Below are 21,727 nucleotides of genomic sequence, written 5' to 3'. Positions count from 1 at the left end.
GAAGTCCAAAAGTACACTTATTATACTTACAAATAGCTCCCCTTCAATTACCAAAACAACAATTATATCAGATATATCAAGAGTATTTAAATTAGTGGAATTACCAGCTCTTACACCTCATGTCATTCTTGCTTGTAGGGGTCTCAGGGATACAATAAGTGGGCGTTTCTAACATCTGATTTACACCCATGAAGTTATGGACCATGCTTGGGCCTGGGTGCTCATCCGACAAAAATCGGTTAATGGTACTACCATCGAAATAGGTACGACACATTGAAATGTGGACCACTTTTACTTAGCGTACCAGGACCTTTTCTCTTTTTAAACTCAATACTGGAGTAGCATATAAAACTGCGTGGCCACATATAACTGATACAAATTTTAACACGTGCACTCATGAACTCCCAGGCACTTAAATTTAACACCACCACTCAAAATGAAAGGAGTATCACTTAACTCTCAATTCACAGCTACTGCAACATACAGCATTATTTTCTAATTTTTTACTCTGCCTATACAGTCTCAAGATGTTTGCTTAGAGATTGACATTGGAAAACTTCAATCTACAAAGTCAAATGAAGTTCTGATGAAATGCAAAATTAATCTTTTGAACATTTCATATTTGTAAAAAACCTCTGAATAGAAGACTAGAAATAGAAAATAGAAATGGAATACTTCTAAACAGAAAATTTCTGAGTGATAAAATGCCATTAGAGATGCATAAAAATAAATTACATTTAATTTAAAACATTTATATAAAAGGCCTTAAGCACATTAAAACCTTGGACCTCAGCCTTTCAAGCATCTCCTGTGATGCCCCATGTAGACCATGATGAATTATCCCATTTGTTTATGTTTATGACAGGAAACACTATTCTTTGTTTTACTGTCTAACAAAAAAGAGAAAGTAAAGGATATGCTCTTTCTCCCAAGAAGATGCCAAATTCCAGCACTATTACTCATACTGAATAGCACATTATTCCAGGAATGATCCCAGTATACAAGCAGCATGAGTAATAGTTTCAAAATCCAATTTCAGGTGATATAAAACAAATGACAAGGTATCAGATTAACACCGGGGCTACTCTGCTCTGAAGAACAGGCAGTCTTGTTGGGATAAAAGTTGACAGAAGACATGGCAACAGGACAGCTTGTCCTCAGACAGAAATAATGCGGGTCTTGCTCTTTGCAGAAGTCATCACTTAATAAAAAAAGAAAAAAAAAAAGATTGGGTCTTGGAGATATGTTTCATGTGGGAAACTTGAGTACGCTGGTTTATGTCTGCTGAACAACTGTCAGATAGTGGGCCCTACAGCATGTGGCCCATCACCTCTTGTGCATTCTGTGATCAGAAAGAATAGGAGTATGCCAGCAATCAGCCAAAAATAACATAAAAACATATAGAAATACTTACATACGGATTTTGCTTTCCAGAAGTTTAGTACTTTGTGCTAACACTCACATGAAGAGTTTATGTTCAGTGTCAAAGCAAGTCAAGGAAGGATATTCTGACATATGCATTTAATTTTGGGGCTCAGCTATTTCTCTAGTGGAAATGTTTATAGCTCAGCATCTCTTTTGAATGCTGGCATAAATAAATGCTCCCAATGATCCCTTTGCTGGTAAAGATCATGCCACAATGCATATTTGCACAAAAATAAATGAATAAATAAATAAATGTCTGTGGTGGTAAGATAGAGTGAGTTACTATAACACATAAAGACTTTGATTTTCAATTCACAGATTGCAAACTGACCTATACTTGCAGTTACAAAGTTTTATTAGTTAGTTTTTACCATCTAAAATACAGTTAGCCGCATATATTAAAACATGGGTCTAATTTTAATAGAGGATTAGATACTCAAGGCAGAAAAGAGCAAATATTGGAGAAAAAGGCTGGCCATAACTTGCAAAGGAATTGGCACCTTTATGCAATCCAAACCATCTGAATTTTAATTGCTGCCAAAGAAGTTCTGTAGATAAGGAGCTTCACTCATTTGAGTTAATGCCTGATCATTTCAACAATGTAAAATTATCCAAAAATATGTTAGCAGTTCCAGAAGAAGCCAATTATATATACCTTTCCTATGCAAAAGATTTGAAAATCCAAGATCAAATGCTACGGTGCAATCAAAGTTGCAAGGCAGAGAAAAGACAAGCTTTACAATAATAAATAGGTAAAGACGACACTGCCCTGCAATCCCACTTGGAGCATTGTCAAAGCAGATGTTCTGCCAACCTGGATTTCTTTATTTGTCTTCTTGAATTAAAGCTTTCCATATCAGAATGTAACAAAAAAATGGTAGATGACAGGAAAAAAAAAAGTATCCTCCCTACAGTCTGACCTACTAGAATAATAAACATGAGAAATTACATACTTCTCAGTCCAGAATTACCAGCAAAAATAATCAGCTGATACAAACCTTGAAAAATGAAAGCAGTAAAACTTTTGCCTGCCCTGCAACTCAGAGAGCTCTACTCTGTCCTTCCCAGCACTAAAAGAATCTTTCATGTATGATAATAGCACCTGACAAGGAATTATTTTTTTATGAGAAAAAATCTTCCAACAGACTTTACAGCAAACTCCCATTATAGAAAAGCCCCATCCTCTTGCAACGCTAAGCTTCTATAAGGAATTCTTCTTTAAATACTGGGAGACAGTGGAAAAGAAAATGAGTCTTGAGTATTTCCCAAGATACCTATGTCATCTGACAGGACCCAAATGGGAACCTATAGGCAACCTGGTCACTCAAGAAAGGGTATTGTTGCCATAAGGACTTCCTGATTTACCCTGGCGATAATGTTTAATCCTATTTCCAGACTTTTATTTCGGGCAAGAGGTCAAAAGAATTTTTCAGAAAGCCTGGGTTTACTTTATGTGGGGCTGTGAATACGAAATGAACAGATTAAGAAGCTATCAAGGTGACATTGTTCACACAGCTCACTTTTCAGTCAGATTTTACTCACTTTATGGCTCAAGTTTATAATAATATTATTTCTGTTGATCTTATAACTTCAACACAGAACAAGCTGGATTCTATTCAGACTTAACAGAGTCATTCCTCCTGCTGTACCTGGCTGGGGCAATTTCAACATTCCAGCATGTTCTTCATTGCTGCGTTACCAACACACCACAAGAGCAACCACCAGAGCAGAGTCCAACTGCAAAGGCTCTGCTGGGTCTCACCTTGAACCTTGCGGTTTTATCATCCAAACAGCCTGTTCTGAGCAGGGGTTTCCCGAGACTATTTCTGCCAGTTAGTGATGTGTTTAGAATTTGTAAGTATATGTTAGGAGGAAAACCCCAATGCTGTGGCACTCTTCTGGAGGGTGCCAAGAAGGTTTTACAGCTTTTACCAACAGTCTGGCTGGCTTCTACAGAGGGAGTTGTTCTCACAAGTGGGATGGCACTGTAAGTCTTAAATACTACAGACAGACAGTGAACTACACCCAGTGACACTGCTATAATTCATTCAGCAGAGCAGACTGATGGCCTCACTGGAAGAAAAGGGAGGCACACAATGAGCCCAAATGCTGTGTGCCACAACACCCTCTGCAATATCATTTCCAGCAAATAAAGTCCTTTTCTGTGTAACAAGTGACAGATGACTGCAACCTCAATTGCCATAGCAAAATTTATGCTTAGAGGAACAGCAGGTAAAAGCTCTTTCTAACAACAAAAACTACTTTTACCTCCCCAAGAAACTTGAGATTCTGTTTTTGAAACTGACTTCTAGTCTGCAAGCTTTATCATGATTCAATTTTATTTTGCTTGTAAAATGTGTTAAATCCTGGGCTTACATTCCATACAATTCAGTATAGAAGAAATATTTACAGACAAATTAAGCCTCCAATTATATACTAGAGGTGGGGTTGGCAGTACCAGCCATTGCCAAGACAGCCCAACACTTCCTATTATAAGTCTATACTTTATGTTCAATTTGTAACTTTGGCAAGATTTAACAGAATGAACTGTTAGATGTCCCTTTCAGGTTTTGAGTTAAATATTTTTTTATTGCACTTGTTCTCTGAGAAAAGAGGTCAGTTCCCTTTCTCCCCAGCAGTGCATTAAATACGGCAGTTCACCTTTTTATTTTGAATGTGAGCTCATTGCCAATTTTTTTCACCGCAGAAACATCTGCTAGGACCTCAGTGGGAATGTCCAGTCCCACTGATTTCCCGTAGGCACCAGGAAGTGTGCAGGTTCTTGAGCCGACATCTAGGAGCTGCAGCTTTTCCCTGTGGGTCAGCATCCCATTTCAGCAAGCAAGTGTATCTCCGTGCTCCCAACGAGTTAGGTACCCAGTGCGTTTTAAAACTCGAACCTGTCTGTCATGGCCAGAAGATACCTCCAGGCTCCCACTGCCGTGGGAGTCCCCAGGTACTGGAGGATTTTTTCACTGGTTAACAACTTGAGGTAGTCCCAGAAAGTTGTGGTGTCCCCAGTGTTTGCCTCATGCTGAATTTGGTAGTTGCTGCAAGCAAAGAACTATTTCCTTCCGCAAAAGTCAAAACCTTACCTCTGTGAATGATAGTGTTGCCCCTCACCCCTGCCTGATGCGAGACCTTGCCATGTTGATTGAGAAGATTTCCCACTGGCAACATACTCCTCTGGGAAAGGCAGAAGCTTCCAGCTCCCAGGGCTGGAGGGCAGCAGGTCCTGCAGCCTTTCTATCTCACAGGGACAGGATACCCCCAAAAACCCAAGTCACAGAGCTGCTCCCACTCTTACAGAGTTCAAAAAGCACCCTTGTATTTCTCCTGCACTTTAAGCAGATTCAAATTGCTCTTTTCTAACTGACCTGCAAATTATTAGTAACACAGTTCTACATCAATCTATTTATTCTACTGTAAAAAGATGGATTAAAATTTAGGTTATGAAAATAGCATTATGTATATGAGATTTTGCAGCTAATTATTGAAGTTGATTTTTTTTTTTTTTAAAAAAATAAAGGCATATGCAGACATGTTAACCTTTTAAAAACCAGCAGGGTAATCTTAGCAATTTAATTCCTAAATAAAATCTGGCATAACTTTGCATTATGGATCTGTGACCTTTAAATTTCTGTATCAAGAATTCACTTTTATTTTGTATTAAAATGTATTAAATCCTGGGCTGACGCATCATACAATAAGATTCAGCTTAGGAGGAATATTTACAGACAGATTCCACCCCAAAAGCTAATTACATGTTAGAGGTGGGGTTAGCAGTACCACCTATTGCAAAGGTGATCTGACACTTCCCATTTATTTCTTTAATGCTTACTTTATAACACTGGCAAGATTTAAAAGAATGAACTGTCAGATGTCCTTTTCATGCTTAGAGGTAGATTCTTTTTAGTTTTGTTTTTTTTTTTTTTTTAAAACAAAAGAAGTTTACCTATTCCACAAAACAAAGCTAACCAAAATACCATTTTTCTCATATCTCAAAACTCTGAGAGATGTTTTTGTGCCCAAAGCACTCAAATAAATTCTCATTTCAGATTTGTTCATTGGTAACTACCATGTAAGTGTTTTATTCAAAGGATACATCTTCCCTGTGAAAATCTGTTAGGATTTGGCCTAATTCTTAGTCTTTAACAAAGAGATTTAAAATTCCTGCCACAGTTCAAGGAGACTGCAAGATGTATTTTTTTGAAAATCTGTATTTTAGGAGCTAATTTTCCAGATATTTTTTCACTTCAGATTCTTCTTCAGATGACATCTTCCAGTGTCTCTCAAGACAGCGCAAGACAATGAGCTACAGACTGTGCAAGTTTGGGACTGGTCACATTTTCTATCCAAGTATCTGCCAATCCCAGGCAGTGTTAAGAAGTAATGTCCTTGGCTGGATAGAGAGGGGGCCCCAGAGAGATCTGCGAAGGCTATAAAAACAGCTCAAGGCAATGCAGTGGAGTAGCTGTGCGGGAGGGCTGGGAAGGGAGGCTGAGTGAGAAGAGCAGGAGTTTTGTCAGGGGCTAGAGAGAGGCAGAGAGAAAAGGGACAGGACGCTGGCCTTACACTGAGGTAAAACACGGTGAGAATAGAAACCGCACTGAATCAGGAGATGAGGAATCTAGCAAGGGATTTGGACAAGAATCCAACTGAATATTATTATGTGAATATATAATTAAAGACTATTCTCACATACACACACTGGAGCAACCCTGATATGTCAATGCCAAATCTATGAGTACTTCCCTTTGGATTATTATTAGAAAACCCAAGAGACTCTGATACGCCACAACACACGTAGACGTGGACAACTGATGGAGCTTGAGTGCCAAAAGAACAAATGTGAGCGTACACCTAGAATGCAAGTAACATCTGAATCCTCAAGGTGCAATTTACAGACCACCTCAGAGTGTTTATGTTATAAACCAAAGCTACAATAAGCATAAGGTAAGATGAGGAGGCACCAAGATGAAACACCCATCAAGAGAAAGGAAGAGCTAATTCCTTTCTCTCTGGAATTATGCTGGAGCTTTACTAGCCACAGTGGAACCACGGTACTCTTAGCTTCTTTGCAAATTTCCTTGACATGGATCTGTCACTAGCCTTAAACTGAAGTGAAAGACAATCAGAGGGCAATCATTCAAATACCCATTAAGATATCCAGCTTGCAGATACTCATATTCATTTCAGAAGAAAGAGAACTACAAAGATTTAAATAAAGAGAAAAAGGGAAAAAAGGTGATTTAGGCTGATGGTCTGCCACTGCAAAGCTCTAAACTGCTTTCTTAAGCCTAGGAAGCAATGCAATTTCCAGACAGATTCCTCCACGTTGTTTTCCTTTAACACTTGAACAGACAAGGAATACGATGGGACAGAATCAATATTGCCAATCAAATAACAGTAAAATTTCAAGTCCCTTCTACACACTTAAAAAATGGGATTTTGATCAATATTCTTCCTCATGAATTTAATAGCAGCAGTAAGACTTAATGAAAAGCACATACACCCATTCCTGGCACACACACAGAGCTGCTGCATTAGGGCCATTACCAGCAACAATCCCATTCACTGGTATTTCTCTACATTTCCCCTCTTGCACAATGGAGAGAGGCCTATTATTAGCAGAAGGATACTTCGTAAAGGCCAAATAACAACACAGAAGGAAAGGGGTGTTTGTTTGCTTCTTTGTTTTTTCCTGTTAACCCCTTCCCTTTGCAAAATGCAGCTACCAGAATTAGAAAAAAGAAGTCAAATCTGGCTTTTTAAGGATCAAGCTACTGAGTAAGGTTTGGTTGAAATGTTGCTCCGCTTATATGAAAAAACATCCTTTTCAGAAAATCTGTTTATTCAAATTGAGATACTTCTTTACAACATCAGGTAGAATGAAAGAAATTAGTTCAACTACAAAGGTTACCTAAAGAGCCTCTGCTTGGAGGCTGCTACTAAAAATCCATGAGAGACACTTTTTATGAGGTGTAGGGACAACTGCTTTTTGCCATCCATTTAACCTGCACCTGTACACCTCAGTTCTCATTGCCTACCAAGAACAGAGCAGAAAGATTTTTTGTTTCACAGGAAACACTGCTAAAAAACATCTCACAACTGTTTCATGCTGCATTTATGCATAGCAATACAGCCCTGTTGCAGCATCCCTCCCACCTGAGTGAGTGATGGGAACAGGAAGAACAGCACCATGACTTGCCTACTTGTACGTTTTAAGTAAAATGAAAGAAATTATTCCAGCTATCACACTCTCCAATATTCAAAATACACATCCTGAAGGTTTGATGAGGACATTTACTATCTATTTACACAGACAACGGGGCACTTCAACAACGTCAACAACTTTTTCTAATGGCAGTGTAGCTACAACTTATGGATTGTTCATAAAATAGGAGGCTAATGTATATGATGAATTCCCCAGGTCTGGTGGCCTGTACTTGCACAAATACAGTCCCCACTCCCATGCATCTGAAACTTGCAGAAATAAAACTGAGACAAGAATCCCACTACAGTTGTCTCCAAAGACCCCGAGATCTTACATGGATTCAAATGGCTGGGAAGCTCCACATGGCAGAAACCACGTGAAATGAATGCAGAACGCAAAGCCTGGTTGGCTGGTTGGGTTTCCCTAAATTACCTTGACTCTAGCAATAAAATCTTACTAAAAGTAAACAGTTAGATGAGACATTAGCAATGGGGCCACAGGGTTAAAACTTTAAATAACTTCAGAAAGATCCATTTAGAAGACCCTCAGGAGGTATCTAACATATTATTCTCTTTCCAAAACACAGCTCTTATTACATAAATACATTTTACAGCACCAGGACTCAGGCTCTTAACAGAATTATACAGATATATTTGAATGACTGATCTCTAAATTAGCTAATTGATTCTCCTCTGTAAAGCAATAACAATCAAAAGAAGCTGCCATCACCAATATCTTGTAATATTATTGACTATTTGAAACAATCACACTAGTTGGAGTCACGCAATACATTCAAAAGACAAAACTAAAATGCTAAACTTTGTAAGCATACATCTGAATAAATTCTGGGACAGAATTCCCTTCAGTTTCCATGAGTCAAAGACTTTAAGAAATATAGCTAAAGAATACTGAAATGTCAGCCTGGGGATCTTCCTCTGTCACTGGTTTAACTGGGTCTGTCCATCTAACAGGCAACTCATTCAGTTTCCTGAAATTCAAATTTACAAAGTGATGCCTGCTACTGCAGTACTAAACTATAAAAAAATCATGCCTTCCTCCTTCGTTATAACCCAACGCAGCACGTATTCTAACAAGCAAGTGACTCAAACTTACATTTTTCTGAGGTTGGGCAATTTCTTGAAGAGTCCGATGGCTTCCAAAACAGAAATATCATTGTCATTCAAACGCCTGATAGGAACAAAAAAAGAGAGAGACTTAATATTTCACAGATGTCTAGCGGCTATAACTGTGACATACAGAGCTGCCACACAGAGAACTATGACCTTTGTTAAGCGAGACACTATCTGCCATCTCACCCAGACTCCGAGAGTGAAAAGAGTTTAACTTTGAAGGAAAGTGAACACAGAAAAGTATCTATAAGTCAAAGCTTAGAATGCCTTTAAGAGTGGAATGCCAAAGGACAGTGTCAGAATACTGCCTTCTTCCAATGCACAGGATAAGGGATTATTAACCTTAACCATTAGACAGCCTTGTTTGCGTGACTAAACTTCCCTCATGCATTCTGCTACAGCAGACATGCAATTGGAGATGGGGTCCATGTAAACAGAAGGGATCTGATTTCTGCTCAAAGTCTACTGGTCTTCAAAATTAACACAAAGTCCACTGTCTTGGCAGGCTTGGCATGCAAAACTCTTTCCCTGATTACATGTAGCTCCATTTTTCTATGTAGAGACTTTGCTGTGTTTATGGATGTCTCTCTCGTATTTTTCTATCTTAACTTCAGATCAACAATTTTTATGGGAGTTTAAATCGGATACCTTAAGTACAATAAATAGAATACTAACACAAAAAGAGAATTGTCTTTGAGGGGGCTACTAATATAAAACTAACATATAAACATGTTTTCTCATAGTCTCTTTAGCAGTGTATTATGTTTAGAATTCTGAAGAATCTCTAAAAGCAAATAAATTTCATAACATCACTTACAGCTTAACAATACATTTTAGCGAGAGCCATTTCACCCAAGTAGCAGGCACTGCTGAGATGGAACGAGCTCCTGAGCACAGATTTAACTCAAAAGGGTTAATCCATTTCTTAAATAAAAATGGCCAGATGCAAAGACAAAGGACTCAAAGGTAGAATGGAAAAGACCCATACTGCCTGGGCCACATAACAGGTCAACACTTCAAGACGATATACACAGGCAGCTGATGCTCAGGGCCATGGCTCCTTTCTCATCCCCACAGTTGGCATCAATACTAAGGAAATAAGAGAATTGTGGTGCTCCTTTGAAATAAAATTAGCTTCCCCTTTTTCACACAGGGAGTAAAGCAGGAGGAGACTTGAATTGGTCTGAGTCATTTTACAGCCTTTAAAGACTAGGAAAACCAACACGCCCTGCTGAGCACATCCTGGAGAGCCAGCACTTACAGATCAGTAGTATATTCAGGAAGGTGAGTGGGTAATCGCGTGAGTTTTTGGTTAGAGCAGTCTACAATTGTTCCCTCGCAGCGACACTTCTCAGGACAGACAAGATCCATGAAACACTTCCCAGTGAATTTACTTCTGTAATCCTCTGACCCTGCAATAAGAGGAAAATATATTCCAGCAAATAGTTCCTGATAACTGCAGCAACCAGAGATTTTGTGGAATCTCTTCTCAACACCGCCTCCTGTAAGCTCCCAGCTCCTGCACACAATTTTAATACTTGCCAAAGATTTTTGTTCAGCAATTTATCAAATTACTCCCAAGACTAGCCACTGTTTTTCCCCTCTTCCCTTGATAGATTAATTCCTTGTCTAACAAGCCTACCTGTTAAGGTATTTTTGAAGCACGTCTAATTAGCTGTTGGGACTTTGCTTCAAATGAGCTCCAGCAAAGTCACTTTTTCCCATTTGGAACTTAGTCTGCCAACAAGGAAAAGGGATCTCATGAAAGCAGGAGCTCTCTTGGTACATTCAAATGACAAAGGATTTTTAAAGATGTCATTAAAAAGCCCAAAATTTTTAGACCTCAGCTACTGGAGTTATTTTTGAGAGCAATCTTTTATGAGAGAACCTTGTCAACTTTCCAACAATTAGATACCTTTATTAACTATGTTAAACAAACAGCAAAGGAAAGCAATAGCAGTTTAAATCATTTTCATTTTAATTAAGGAACGGGTAGACCATACCTAGTGAGAAGCACTCCCTAATGTACCATTATATCATGATTGCCAGACCTCTTTGACTAGGTTTTTGACCCGTTCTAATGAAATGCTTTTGCAATTAGGCTCAGTGAACTAATCTGTCCTTTTCAGATTTGTTTTTTTCTTTTTTAATAACAGCAGGTTGGAAACTTGATCTCTGTGTTTCAAGGAACCAGGAGTATTAATAAATGTGTATGTAAGCAAAGTGTTGCCAAGACCCTGCCGTGCAATACCGACCCACTCACTTCATATTTCATAATGGAAGCACCGGGATTGTCTCAGGGATGTTATGTAATGCCCACTGATCATAACTACCAAGAAGTATTTTTTAACTTTCCAGAATTTTAAAAGTCAGTTGCAAGGCTTTCTCAGGAATGACCTGAGCAAGTTCAGTTTTTAAGAACCAGAAAATATCAATAAAAACTTAAACCTGAGCTGAAATTTGTTTTTTAGTGACTTGATGACATTCATCACCTGCTTCCCCTTCCCACACTGATAAATACACCACTGCTCATTTTATGACCACGTGATATTTTCTGAAAGAAAAAAGAAATCACCAAAACCCACTGTTATTTTAATTTATGTTACACGCTACCTCCACACTGTGATGCAGTGAAAGCAAGCAATTCTGCAGGCAATCTAACATTTTGATTCCACAGACACACTTTGGTTTAGTTTTGTAATTCCAAACTAGATCATGAGAAACATCACATACAACTTTGTACATGACCACTTCTGTGGTGCTAAATACTTCACAGGTTATCATGCTTATTGTAAATTATACATCTAAAGTGAGACTTCGCTACTGTTTTTCAGTTTGACAGCACAGCACTTAAAGTATTAGGGCCACTGGGCACTTTAAAGTATTATAAAAATACTTTCTCCACATCACAATCATTTCCTTTCAAAAAAACCGATCTGATTTCTAGTCCTAAACATTCCAGGCTTGGTAGTCAGGCTAAAATATCAAGTGATGAACATATTATGGCTTGATTACAAGAACATACAGCCATTCTTTGTTAGGCCTATAAGACAGTACATTTGGTTGTTTATGATTGCTTGGAAATAATGCCAAAGATGAACAGTTATCAGAGTTTATTAGAACTGCTACAATACAGTACACCTTGAAAAACCCACCAAATTGTTTCACTGATCAGAAAACATCTTGGAAATCCCCAAATTAACCCTTGAAGAAGCTCTTCTAATTTTCATTGTAAAAGCTTTCTTTGAAAGAATAATCACAAACATCATGAAGTTACACAGTGTGAAAATTTATTAATTATATTTTTTAGTCTACTGATGGATATAAGATTCACCTTCCTATGAGAAAAAAGAAGCGTGGGAAAGTAAGTGGAAAGCTTTATGAAGGAGCAAAAGGAATATTATAACAGTAGAGGGTGAAAATCACTTTCTGGTTTTCTCTCAAAGTAAATAAAGAATATTGACCACATTTTGACTTAGCAGTCTCACTCTCTTGATGGCATACAACTTTCCACACTGCATCAGCTATAACAAGTTGATCTTGCCTGGGCATCAGTCCATTGCCTCCACGCTTGAAGGAGGGGAAGGCCCTCTCAGCTCAGCAGGAGAGGAAGGGGCATACATCACCTTCACGCTTTTCTTTCTTTTTCTCTTTTTTTTTTTTCCCCCTTTTCCTTTTTTTTTTAATTCTAAATGAGTTTAAATGAGAGTTATCCTGGTAAGCATTGAGTCAAAAGTAATCAATGGCATGTATATGATCAGCAAGTACTCAGTCATCTGTTAGACTGTGAGACAGCAGGAATCACCTGCCAAAGACTAGATAAAATTTGCTATTTGACCTGAGCCTTGAGATCACTTGGACAGGTGGCTGCTCGATGAAGATATTCCCATCTGGGATACTAATGTGATACTCAGCCATCTGCTTGCAGAACTATTTAAGTGTGTATATCCATCTCTACACACAGGGCTTTATTAGTGCACTTCTGCAGGGCTCCGAGTGAACATGACAGGATTCAGGAAGTAGAATTAATCATCACATACATGTAGTACTTCTTGCACACTATAAAATCACCTGTGGAAAGCCATGGAAAAGAGATGCACGACAAGCACAGAAGAAACATTTGGCTTCATCTTACTATTCCAGACCAGCCATTTGGTCATTTTATTATACCTGCAAGTGTGTGTGCACTGTAGCTGAGAACTCTGTGAAGCTTGGCTGAATGTAAAACATGGCCTGGGAGATTCTAGTTATTTCCAAAACTAAAAGGAATTAAGTTTGCTGTAAAATAAGTAGCCAAGGCAACAGCAAGGCCTGTGTTTAACTGAGGGCAACTGTGTTTATCTGAATTGCCAGTTACTCTGATAACATTTTCATTTCACAACCTATGTGATGCCACTATCAGGTACAGAGGCATTGCAATTCCTCAGTACCATTAAACAAACACACATGCCATTCTACAAAACAGCAGTATTGAGATGAAGAAACACCACGTTTCCAAGTGCTCAAAAAATTTAGGTGCCTTTCTAATACCCATATGGAGAAATAAAGCAACAGAGACAAATATCTTTTTGCCCTATTCTTTTTTTTAAGCGTTTTTAGCAAACCTGATTTCAGTTTTTAAAAATTAGCTTTGCCCAAAGGACTTGAAAGGAGTGCTGGATGATCTGTTCTGGAAAAAATCAAGCTGTCTCAACAGGGGCTTGAATACCGACCGGATACGTTCATTCTAGAAAAGACGAATCCAGCTGCCTCAAATTTGGCACCAAAAATGTGATCACAAAGATCACTTAGTCTAAAACTTGGACAAAAACCCCAGGAATCCCAACAGTCACTTCTTCATGTAACTGCTAGATCACAACTCTCATCGGTTTTCAGGAAAAAAAGGAGGTACATTGTTCGTCATAATTTCACATCGGCAGTATTAATTCTTATCAGTAGTTAGAGCTAAAATTTAAGCATCTCGGGTGTCCTTCTGATGGCTCCACAACAGATATGTAACAAATGTGCAAGAGGAGGCAGTATTTCCATATAAGAAAAATTCTGTAAGAGGCTCTTGAAGTCCTTCATAAATAGGTGTAATATCTCTGCTTTACATAGTGGGGGAAGTTAGGCAGACGTACATCAAAGATCTTATCAAAGCTGTCTAAGCTAAAATGGCCCATTTGGGTATCCTGACAGCTTTGTGCTATGTAACTATTGGATAATACTGTTTTCATACAGGCCATGTTATCCGTGTCATTTCAAGAGATAAAAGATAAAGCTTTGCAGACTCTTCTGCAGTTTTTTTGCAGTGTAATTCTTCATAATGAAATGCCAACACATTAAGATTGCTCAGATCAGGTCCAAAGTCACGTTAAGTAGCAGGCAGCTTGTTACAGAAGCAGCATCCAAAGTGTACCTCAAGTAGAAGGACTCACTGGACAGCTCAAATAGAGAGACGTAGCTTACATCATTATGTATAGGGTACGTATATTACGTATAAGGTAACAAGACAAAAATGATTTTTCATCTCTGTAGGTATGGCTGGAATCACCTTTGAATCATATTAATCAACAGGATGCCTCACTTCTTCATTGTAAGAGCAATTAAACAGATTAATTACTTGGAAATGGTTATTCTGCATGCAAGCCCTCTGGAAAGTCTGTTGCAAACATCACTAGGGCTCCCCCCTGCAGTGCCCGGAGGCTGGTTAAGCAACACTTCACCTTTTTCATTTTTCCTGTGAGAAAAGGGGAATCTCTCACCTTTTGATGCTTCTGAAAACAGCAGAAGTATCCCAGCATGCCATGCGGCAGGGAGTATGCAGCCTTCCATGGTGCTTGACAGAACCATGTTCAATTTGTATTGTTCTACCACATGGTTAGATCAAGCACAAAGGAAAACCCCATGGACAGCCAGAGTCAGAGTTAGGCAGCGCCAAAGAGAGAAGAGCGTTGAGAGGAAGCAGCATGGAGAAGCACAAGCTGAAGGTTCACGGAGAGCTGCTCTCCACTCCACCCATGCAAAAAGGTGCTGGATACAAGAGGTCATCCTTTACGCTACAACTGCAGGAACACCCTGGAGCACAATCGGGGTTAGTTGTACAAGAACAGAGCCCAGGCAAATTCAGAGAAAGAACTAACATGATAGAAAATACTACCAAAGGACTGCAAACAGCTCCTTCCAGGAAGGATGTGCATCTTCCACCACATATTGAATGCTCAGTCTACCCTGGTCTTTATTAGCTACTTACTCTCTCCTAGTGTCACCTTTCAATATAAATGCCATTTTGGTTTTCTCCATTTATTTAAATGCAATCTTAGAAATACCACAGCTCATATTAATAACAGTAGATTCTGAGCTGATGGCCAAGCTCTGGCATTAAAAGCTCCCCAAGCTCCCTTTGAGCCTGATTTCAGCTCCCAGTGGCCTTTCATGCTGGTGGCACTTACAGTGACAATCTGTAATTACCACTGCTTTGCTTTTTTCCTTTTAATTTCAACTGCAGTTTACAGCAAGGTAGCACACGTGCTACTACAGACATATTAAGGCATACAGGAGTATTTTGTTATTATGTTTCTTGGCATAACATTTGTTGGGTTTTGTACATCATTTGCTGACAGAAGCATTCTCTCTCCTTCCAACATCTTGGATTATTTCAAACAACTTTACTTCTTGTAACTCATTCCTGCAACTTTGATGTATAAAGTAGGACCTTCAGTTTTGGCTTGACTGCTCCCCACTGAAATAAAACTCCCATTGACTTTAATGTCTGCAGAGCTACGGCACTGGAGAGTGCTTTTGAAAGTCACATCTCAAATGTTCTTGCAGGCTTCAGGAATGAGACAGGAAGTGGCTGTGCTCTGCAACTGCTCAGAACATTCTGCTGGACTACAGTGAAGGTCAACGCTTGTGCTTTTCAAATAAATACAACCTTCCTTTGTAAAGAGTTTGCACTGCCCAAAGAACAAAGTCAGCATCGAGCAGATTATTCATTGCCTACATGGAGAACAATCAAGCACTTGAGCAGAGATGACAGATAATACAGCAAGGGGCTCTGCTTCACCACTGAGTTATGAACGAGCATTATTATGCAGAAAGTCAACACACAATTACTTGGGAACTCTAGAAAATAAGTACAATGTTAACTTAGTCACCTCATACTGCAGGTTTGAATACAGCAATGAAAATAAAACAATTTGATTTACTGTCTATCTTTACAACCTAAGAGAGAAACTAAAGCAGCTTTTTAAGGGAACCTGACACAATAAACCTTCAATCCCCACAAGCTGCCAAACTAGCCACAGTCCTAACTGATATAAAAATTATTAATTTTCTTTCGTGACTCATGCAACACGGCACAAAGAGGCATTAATTTTCTTCCATGATTCATTCAAAGTATGCATAACCTGGAATCCACACGTCATTTATTTACAAATTATATCTATAGCTAGCATTCCTGCCAATAATTTTGTATGGCTCTAGCAAAGAAGGATACAGAGTTCAGTATCTCTGTTCCTACGCTGGTTTAATAATGCAGCAATTCTGGCATGGGCTCTTCAAAGAAATTCATCCACAGTACTCTGATAAACAATGAGAAGTAACAGTTCATATCTTCCAAAGACTTTCATATTATATACTGATTTTCAGTATTATGTGGAATATCTGTAATAAATTCAGTAATTTCAGTGTCAATGAACTCTTTCAGTTCTACTGGAAACAAATGCAGTCAGAGCCCTGCACACATCTTCCTGAGAAACCCCTAGAGAATATTTTGAACAAGTCTCTATTCCTCTGCTGCACTAATTAAACATCGCTTACAATAACTGCCTAAGCTAATCATCAACTACAATGAACAAGAGGTACCAGCACACACAGAAAAGTCTGCCAAAACGCTAATTTATGTCCCCAGAATACATGAGAGGCAAAATAATCCACAGGCACATTCTGGCCTTTCTGCTTGTTGCAGACTATTGCAAAATATGTGCAGGAACATACCTGCCTCCTCCTCTATTTTACTTTTTTTTTCTGACAAATGGAATAGAAAATAAACAGGAAAGCACACTAACTTGTAAACTAAATTTTTTTTTAAATTTCCATAAGCCTTTGGATGTACATGACATCATTTTGCTTAAGTGTTTGCAAAAAAAAAAAATATTAAAAAAGAATGATCATATCTCCAGATATTTGGCAGTTTTCATGAAAAACCCCACCCTTTAGATATACTCTACATCCAAGCCACATTGGATAGTTTGCTCTTAGTGCTCTTCACCTCCTGTAATCTAAGATCTGTTTATCAGTCACTGCATCTGCAATTTGCTAAGGATTTGTACGTAGGACCCTATTTTTAACTGTCCCGTCAAGCTGTAACACCTCAGGAGGCAGCCGCAGTCTCAGAATAGTCAGATGAAAATTCATTGTCCAACAGCAGGTTCAAACGTTCTTGCATTGGTTTTAGCTGACTTGCTCTCTTCATGCCAATGCCTCTCCAATTATTTTCTTTATCCTATACAAGCGACTGCTATACCCACAGAAAAGTGCTAACTTGGCATCTCTGCTAGGTGTTGCTCAGCTGAATCTCAACACACGCAATGGCAATGTGAGAGAAGAGAACAAACTTCATCCCAGCTTAGTTTTTGAGTTACAAGAGTAATCACTCAGCTTTCTGCCATAGCTAATGAAGACACCTCCAGAGGACAACTCATATCTCAAGTGAGGAATCTATCTAGCTCTGTACACCACCTACATGGGGAATCTGGCACAACCGTGTTATTTGAATGCCTAAGTGATATGGATGCATCTGTGACTCAATATTCATTCTCCCTCTTTTCATTGCCTCGTTACTGTAATTGCAAATAAGGATGTTGGCTGGTAACAAAGCAGTTCAGATGTTTAAGTTTTTTGAAGACTACTTCAACTTAAAAATAAAATGAGGCACAGGCTTAGAAAAAAAATGTTTTAACTGGGACACGTTGATTTCCTTTCTTATTAAGAACCACAGTCTCTGCCAATCAGACCCACCTGCTCTATGCTAAGCTTCTGCTTCCTTGAGTTAAATGGTTTCCATTCTGCCCACTTTCCCCCTACTGCAGTGCAGGAAACCTTCACCAGTGTTCATCACGAGCTAATGAAGGGTTACAGTAACTGGCACAAATATTAACATAAAGATCTGAATTGCTAGCAAAGATTTACAGAAAAAGGAGGGGTATAGTCAGTATACAGTACAGCCAAATTACTTTTACAACACAAACATTTCTACAGTACAAGGGAGTTTAGCTCCATTACTATTAGTCATAGCAGTCGCGTTGTGTTCTCTAATGACTTCAACTTCTGAAGAATTTCATGCAAACCAAAGCTCAAATATACACAGTTACAGTGCATGCTGAAGACTTTAGGTTCACAATTATGAATTCAGTCTAGGATTTAATCTGCAGGTGATTTGTTGCTGTTAAACAGCCTTCCATTCAGACAGAATTCTTCTTATGCACAACAAACGCATATCCTCTGCTTTGCTATATTCAGAGAGTTTCTGAAGGCACTTTTGCTGAGTCTTTGTGTCTTTCGGGGGGAAAAAAAAAAAAAAGTAGAACACACAGCATTTAAGTGAATAAAAACAAAATAAAGCACATAGAAAAAGCCCCACAGAAAGAAATCTGAATGCAGTTAATTTTCCAGTTGTCCAGATCACAGGCAATGTTTCATATGCCTTTCCCTCACTCTACTCAAGTAAAAGCCCTGGTGAGAAAAAGTGCTGGAGCTTGGCCTCAGACCAGGCTTACCACAAACGTGACCAGGCCTAGAGCGTGCTGTGCAGAGCTGCCAATCCCCACCACTGTCACCTCCAGCATGGACAAACCTACAAGCCGTCAGGGCTCGGTGCCTGCTCAGGCAGGAGTTGCTGGAGACCAGCACACTAAGGGCAGGCACAATCAAGAGTCCCCGAGCACATGTCACTGCAGCACCGTAACAAGGCAGACAAGAGCAGGTGGATATCAGTGCTTTTTATCAAACAGAAAATGCTAAGGGCAGGAATAGGAATACACAGTCTGTAAATGACTATTTGGTTACTAAAAATGGAAGAAATTGGCAAAGTTGTCATCAGAATGATGGGCAAATTACAGGAACAACTGGAGAGTGTTTCAATAAGATCAATTATGTAAGGTCTGGATTAAATTCACTTGCCTTTCATGACTGTTAGACACCGGTTGAGGAGTAACAGTACATGGCACCTTTCATTTTGAGAGCCCAAAGAGCTTAAATATTGTTTACATGTCACCAAGAGCAGAGAAGGGGATAACCTAGGTAGACCAAGGGACAGGAAATGTGTGAACAGCCATAGGGACTGGACAAAAAGCCCTGATGTGCAGCGTGTTCTCCTGACTGGGAACACTCCATCATTGACATTCTAACCTTCTAAGGCTGAAACAACGCAGAGAAGAGAGAAGGAAATTTCAGGTGATCACATGTAATAGGAACTCTTGTTCCAAAGTAGACAGGCAACCCTAGAAAGGTGAATATATAAGAAGACAGAGACTGGAAAAGACATATAAAGATTTAGGAGGAAAACTGTAGTAAGTAAGAAGAGGTTTTAACAAATGCCTTTGAAAATTATGGGTGAACAAACAGCAACTACATTGCTATCTAATGACACTAGCCCTAAACATGCAAGCTCTGGATCCACATATACCACAGAGACTGACTTTGATTTGGGTTGGGTTAACAAGGAGCAGTGTCCAAAAAGGAGAGAATTGTGCTGGCAGATGGTTCATTGTCCTCCTCCGCTTATTCCCAGAGCTTTTGATTTGTACAGCACTCTCTGGAACTGAAGTAACTAATTAAAATCAAGTTATATACAGTGTATGCCCCAATGCAAGAGGAAGCAGGAAGACAGGTTTAATTCATAGTATTTCAAATAGTAAAATTATTTCTAAGATACTTATTTCTAAGAATTAGAAGATGAAAAGCTTTTGTGATGTGATGCTCATAGATATACACAGGCTTTGATCATTATCAGAAATGGTTTATGTTGGTACGGCAGGTGGAACTTTCCCTGTTTTTGAAATACACAATATACTAAAAAATGCAAACATATCACAGGGAAAAAAAGATACACAGCTGAATACAAGGGCAGCTCTCTGCAAAAGCTATTTCATACACAGTGTCACACAGCAACCAAGGATCCTGCCAACTCTTGAAGTGACAATAAGCTACCACAGAGACAACACAATCTGCTCATAGATTCATTTCCCTTCCTCCTAAAGCCCAGTGCTGCTTCAGAAAACAAAACTGCTGTGTAGTGAACTTAATCAAATGCTACTGGGCAGAACATTTTTGTTATTCTTCCCCCCCCCCCCATTCCTACTAAGAATGGGAGCCTCCAGCGACCTAAGGCTTGCAAGTACCATTAGATCCTTAGGTGGTCACAGTGGGCAGATGCAGCCAAAAAGAAAAGAATCATCAGAATTTTACTGCTGCCACTGAAAATGATAGTATTTCCTTTTTCTAAACAGAAGAGAGAAAGAATTAGTCACAGCCTGTCCCTCTAATTTCTCTTTCAAGAAAAACCTTTTTTAGTCTCTGATTCTATAGCTGTGGGGAGAGACTGGAGCAAGGGGGAGGTTTATTATTTTTTGGTGCATTGCTTTAAATGGAAGGCAAAAAAACATGAGACATAGTATCTATTGCAATCTGAGGCTTAAACATATTTGATAGTATATTCAACAGCTTTGCCTGTCTCTCAGCCCCAGGCAAAAACATGCCCCTTTCCCTGCTGTTCCTTCATTTCATGCTATGATGCTTCCAATTCTCCTTTTAAAAAGAATTGTGTACATTATCTACCTGTTGCACAGAATCTCCTTGCTATGGCCACTCATAACCTTTGCAGATGTTGCTCCATCGTTATCAGTAAAAGCTTGAGTCATTTGATTCAGGGAGGAAATAGCATCTGGGAAAAGTGCCTCCATAGTGAGTTAAAAAAAGAAGGCAAGTTCTTCTTGCTAAATACTATTTAAAGGGATGGTGGGGACCTGGAATAAAAACTGAAGGAAACAACTAAAGGAACTAAGTTTCCTAGATTGTATTTTTATTTTTTACTATGCTGCCTTGGTTTTGTCTTCATGGTTTCATTGAATTAATCAAATACAGTTCTACTTAGCCCACCTGCATCTCTGAACGTGTCCTCTTGACATTACCTTCTTGATATTCCTCTACCATTCCAGACTGATGACAGTCACCTTCATGATACTTTGTAGAATCCAAATGAATGTGGAAAACAGACAGATTATTTCAGGACAACCTCAGAATTTTATGACTTCAGAACTGGTCCTTTCCCTGATGTCAAAATGTTAAGTTCACCTAAGTTTACCTACTCATGGGTGTGATCCTGACACTGGCTGAGTACCTCTGCTCCCACTGAGCTCACGCTCTCTGCGCATCCTCATCCCTTCTCAAGAGTCAAAGACCAGGTCAGGATAAAATCCCTCACATTGTTTCCTTGATCAACCCCTCATATTCTCCGTGTTTTCCCCCACAAAACCATCTTTCTGACCATTGACATGTACTAAATGTATTAAACAAACTAAATGAAAATGTCAGGATCCTGAAACAAGAACCCTTTGAGAAGAGAGATGCATATCTACAAAAGGATTTAAAATAAAAATTCTTTTCTCATACAATGAGCAAAAGATGTAAAAACTAGACAGGGAGAGTCCAACAGACAGCAAGGACACTGACAAGTTACTAAGCACTGCCATCCCAGTGGGATTGTGCAGGCTCATCCCTGGATAACACAAAGCACTGCTCAACAGTCTGACTTTGAATGATGAAGATTCATACCTCATGGACTTTTCTGCACAGAGATGTGCTGTGTTAAATCCTGGGATGAAGCATATTCCTCAAAATGAAAACATGGAAAATTCCTGCTAAAAGCCAAGTCTGAAGCAGCCGTGATTCAAAGGGACAACTTGAGCAGAACAGG

At 39.0% G+C, this 21,727-nt stretch overlaps 1 protein-coding gene across 1 annotated transcript in view; it reads right to left on the bottom strand.

Moving 5' to 3' along the window:
* SLIT3 (slit guidance ligand 3) overlaps positions 1-21,727 on the bottom strand; it is a 519,985-nt gene that overhangs the window by 113,178 nt on the left and 385,080 nt on the right. Inside the window, exons 15-16 of the mRNA XM_074156582.1 lie at positions 10,034-10,184; positions 8,756-8,830 (exon numbers count right to left, since the gene is read on the bottom strand). Coding sequence (XP_074012683.1) covers positions 8,756-8,830; positions 10,034-10,184 — 226 coding nt within the window. The remainder of the gene's footprint in view (positions 1-8,755; positions 8,831-10,033; positions 10,185-21,727) is intronic.

This window comes from Numenius arquata, chromosome 11, assembly GCF_964106895.1.
Source record: "Numenius arquata chromosome 11, bNumArq3.hap1.1, whole genome shotgun sequence".
NCBI classification, from domain to species: domain Eukaryota; kingdom Metazoa; phylum Chordata; class Aves; order Charadriiformes; family Scolopacidae; genus Numenius; species Numenius arquata.
The sequence above is the reverse complement of the archived record's forward strand: the minus strand, read 5'-3'. Positions and strand labels throughout refer to the sequence as shown.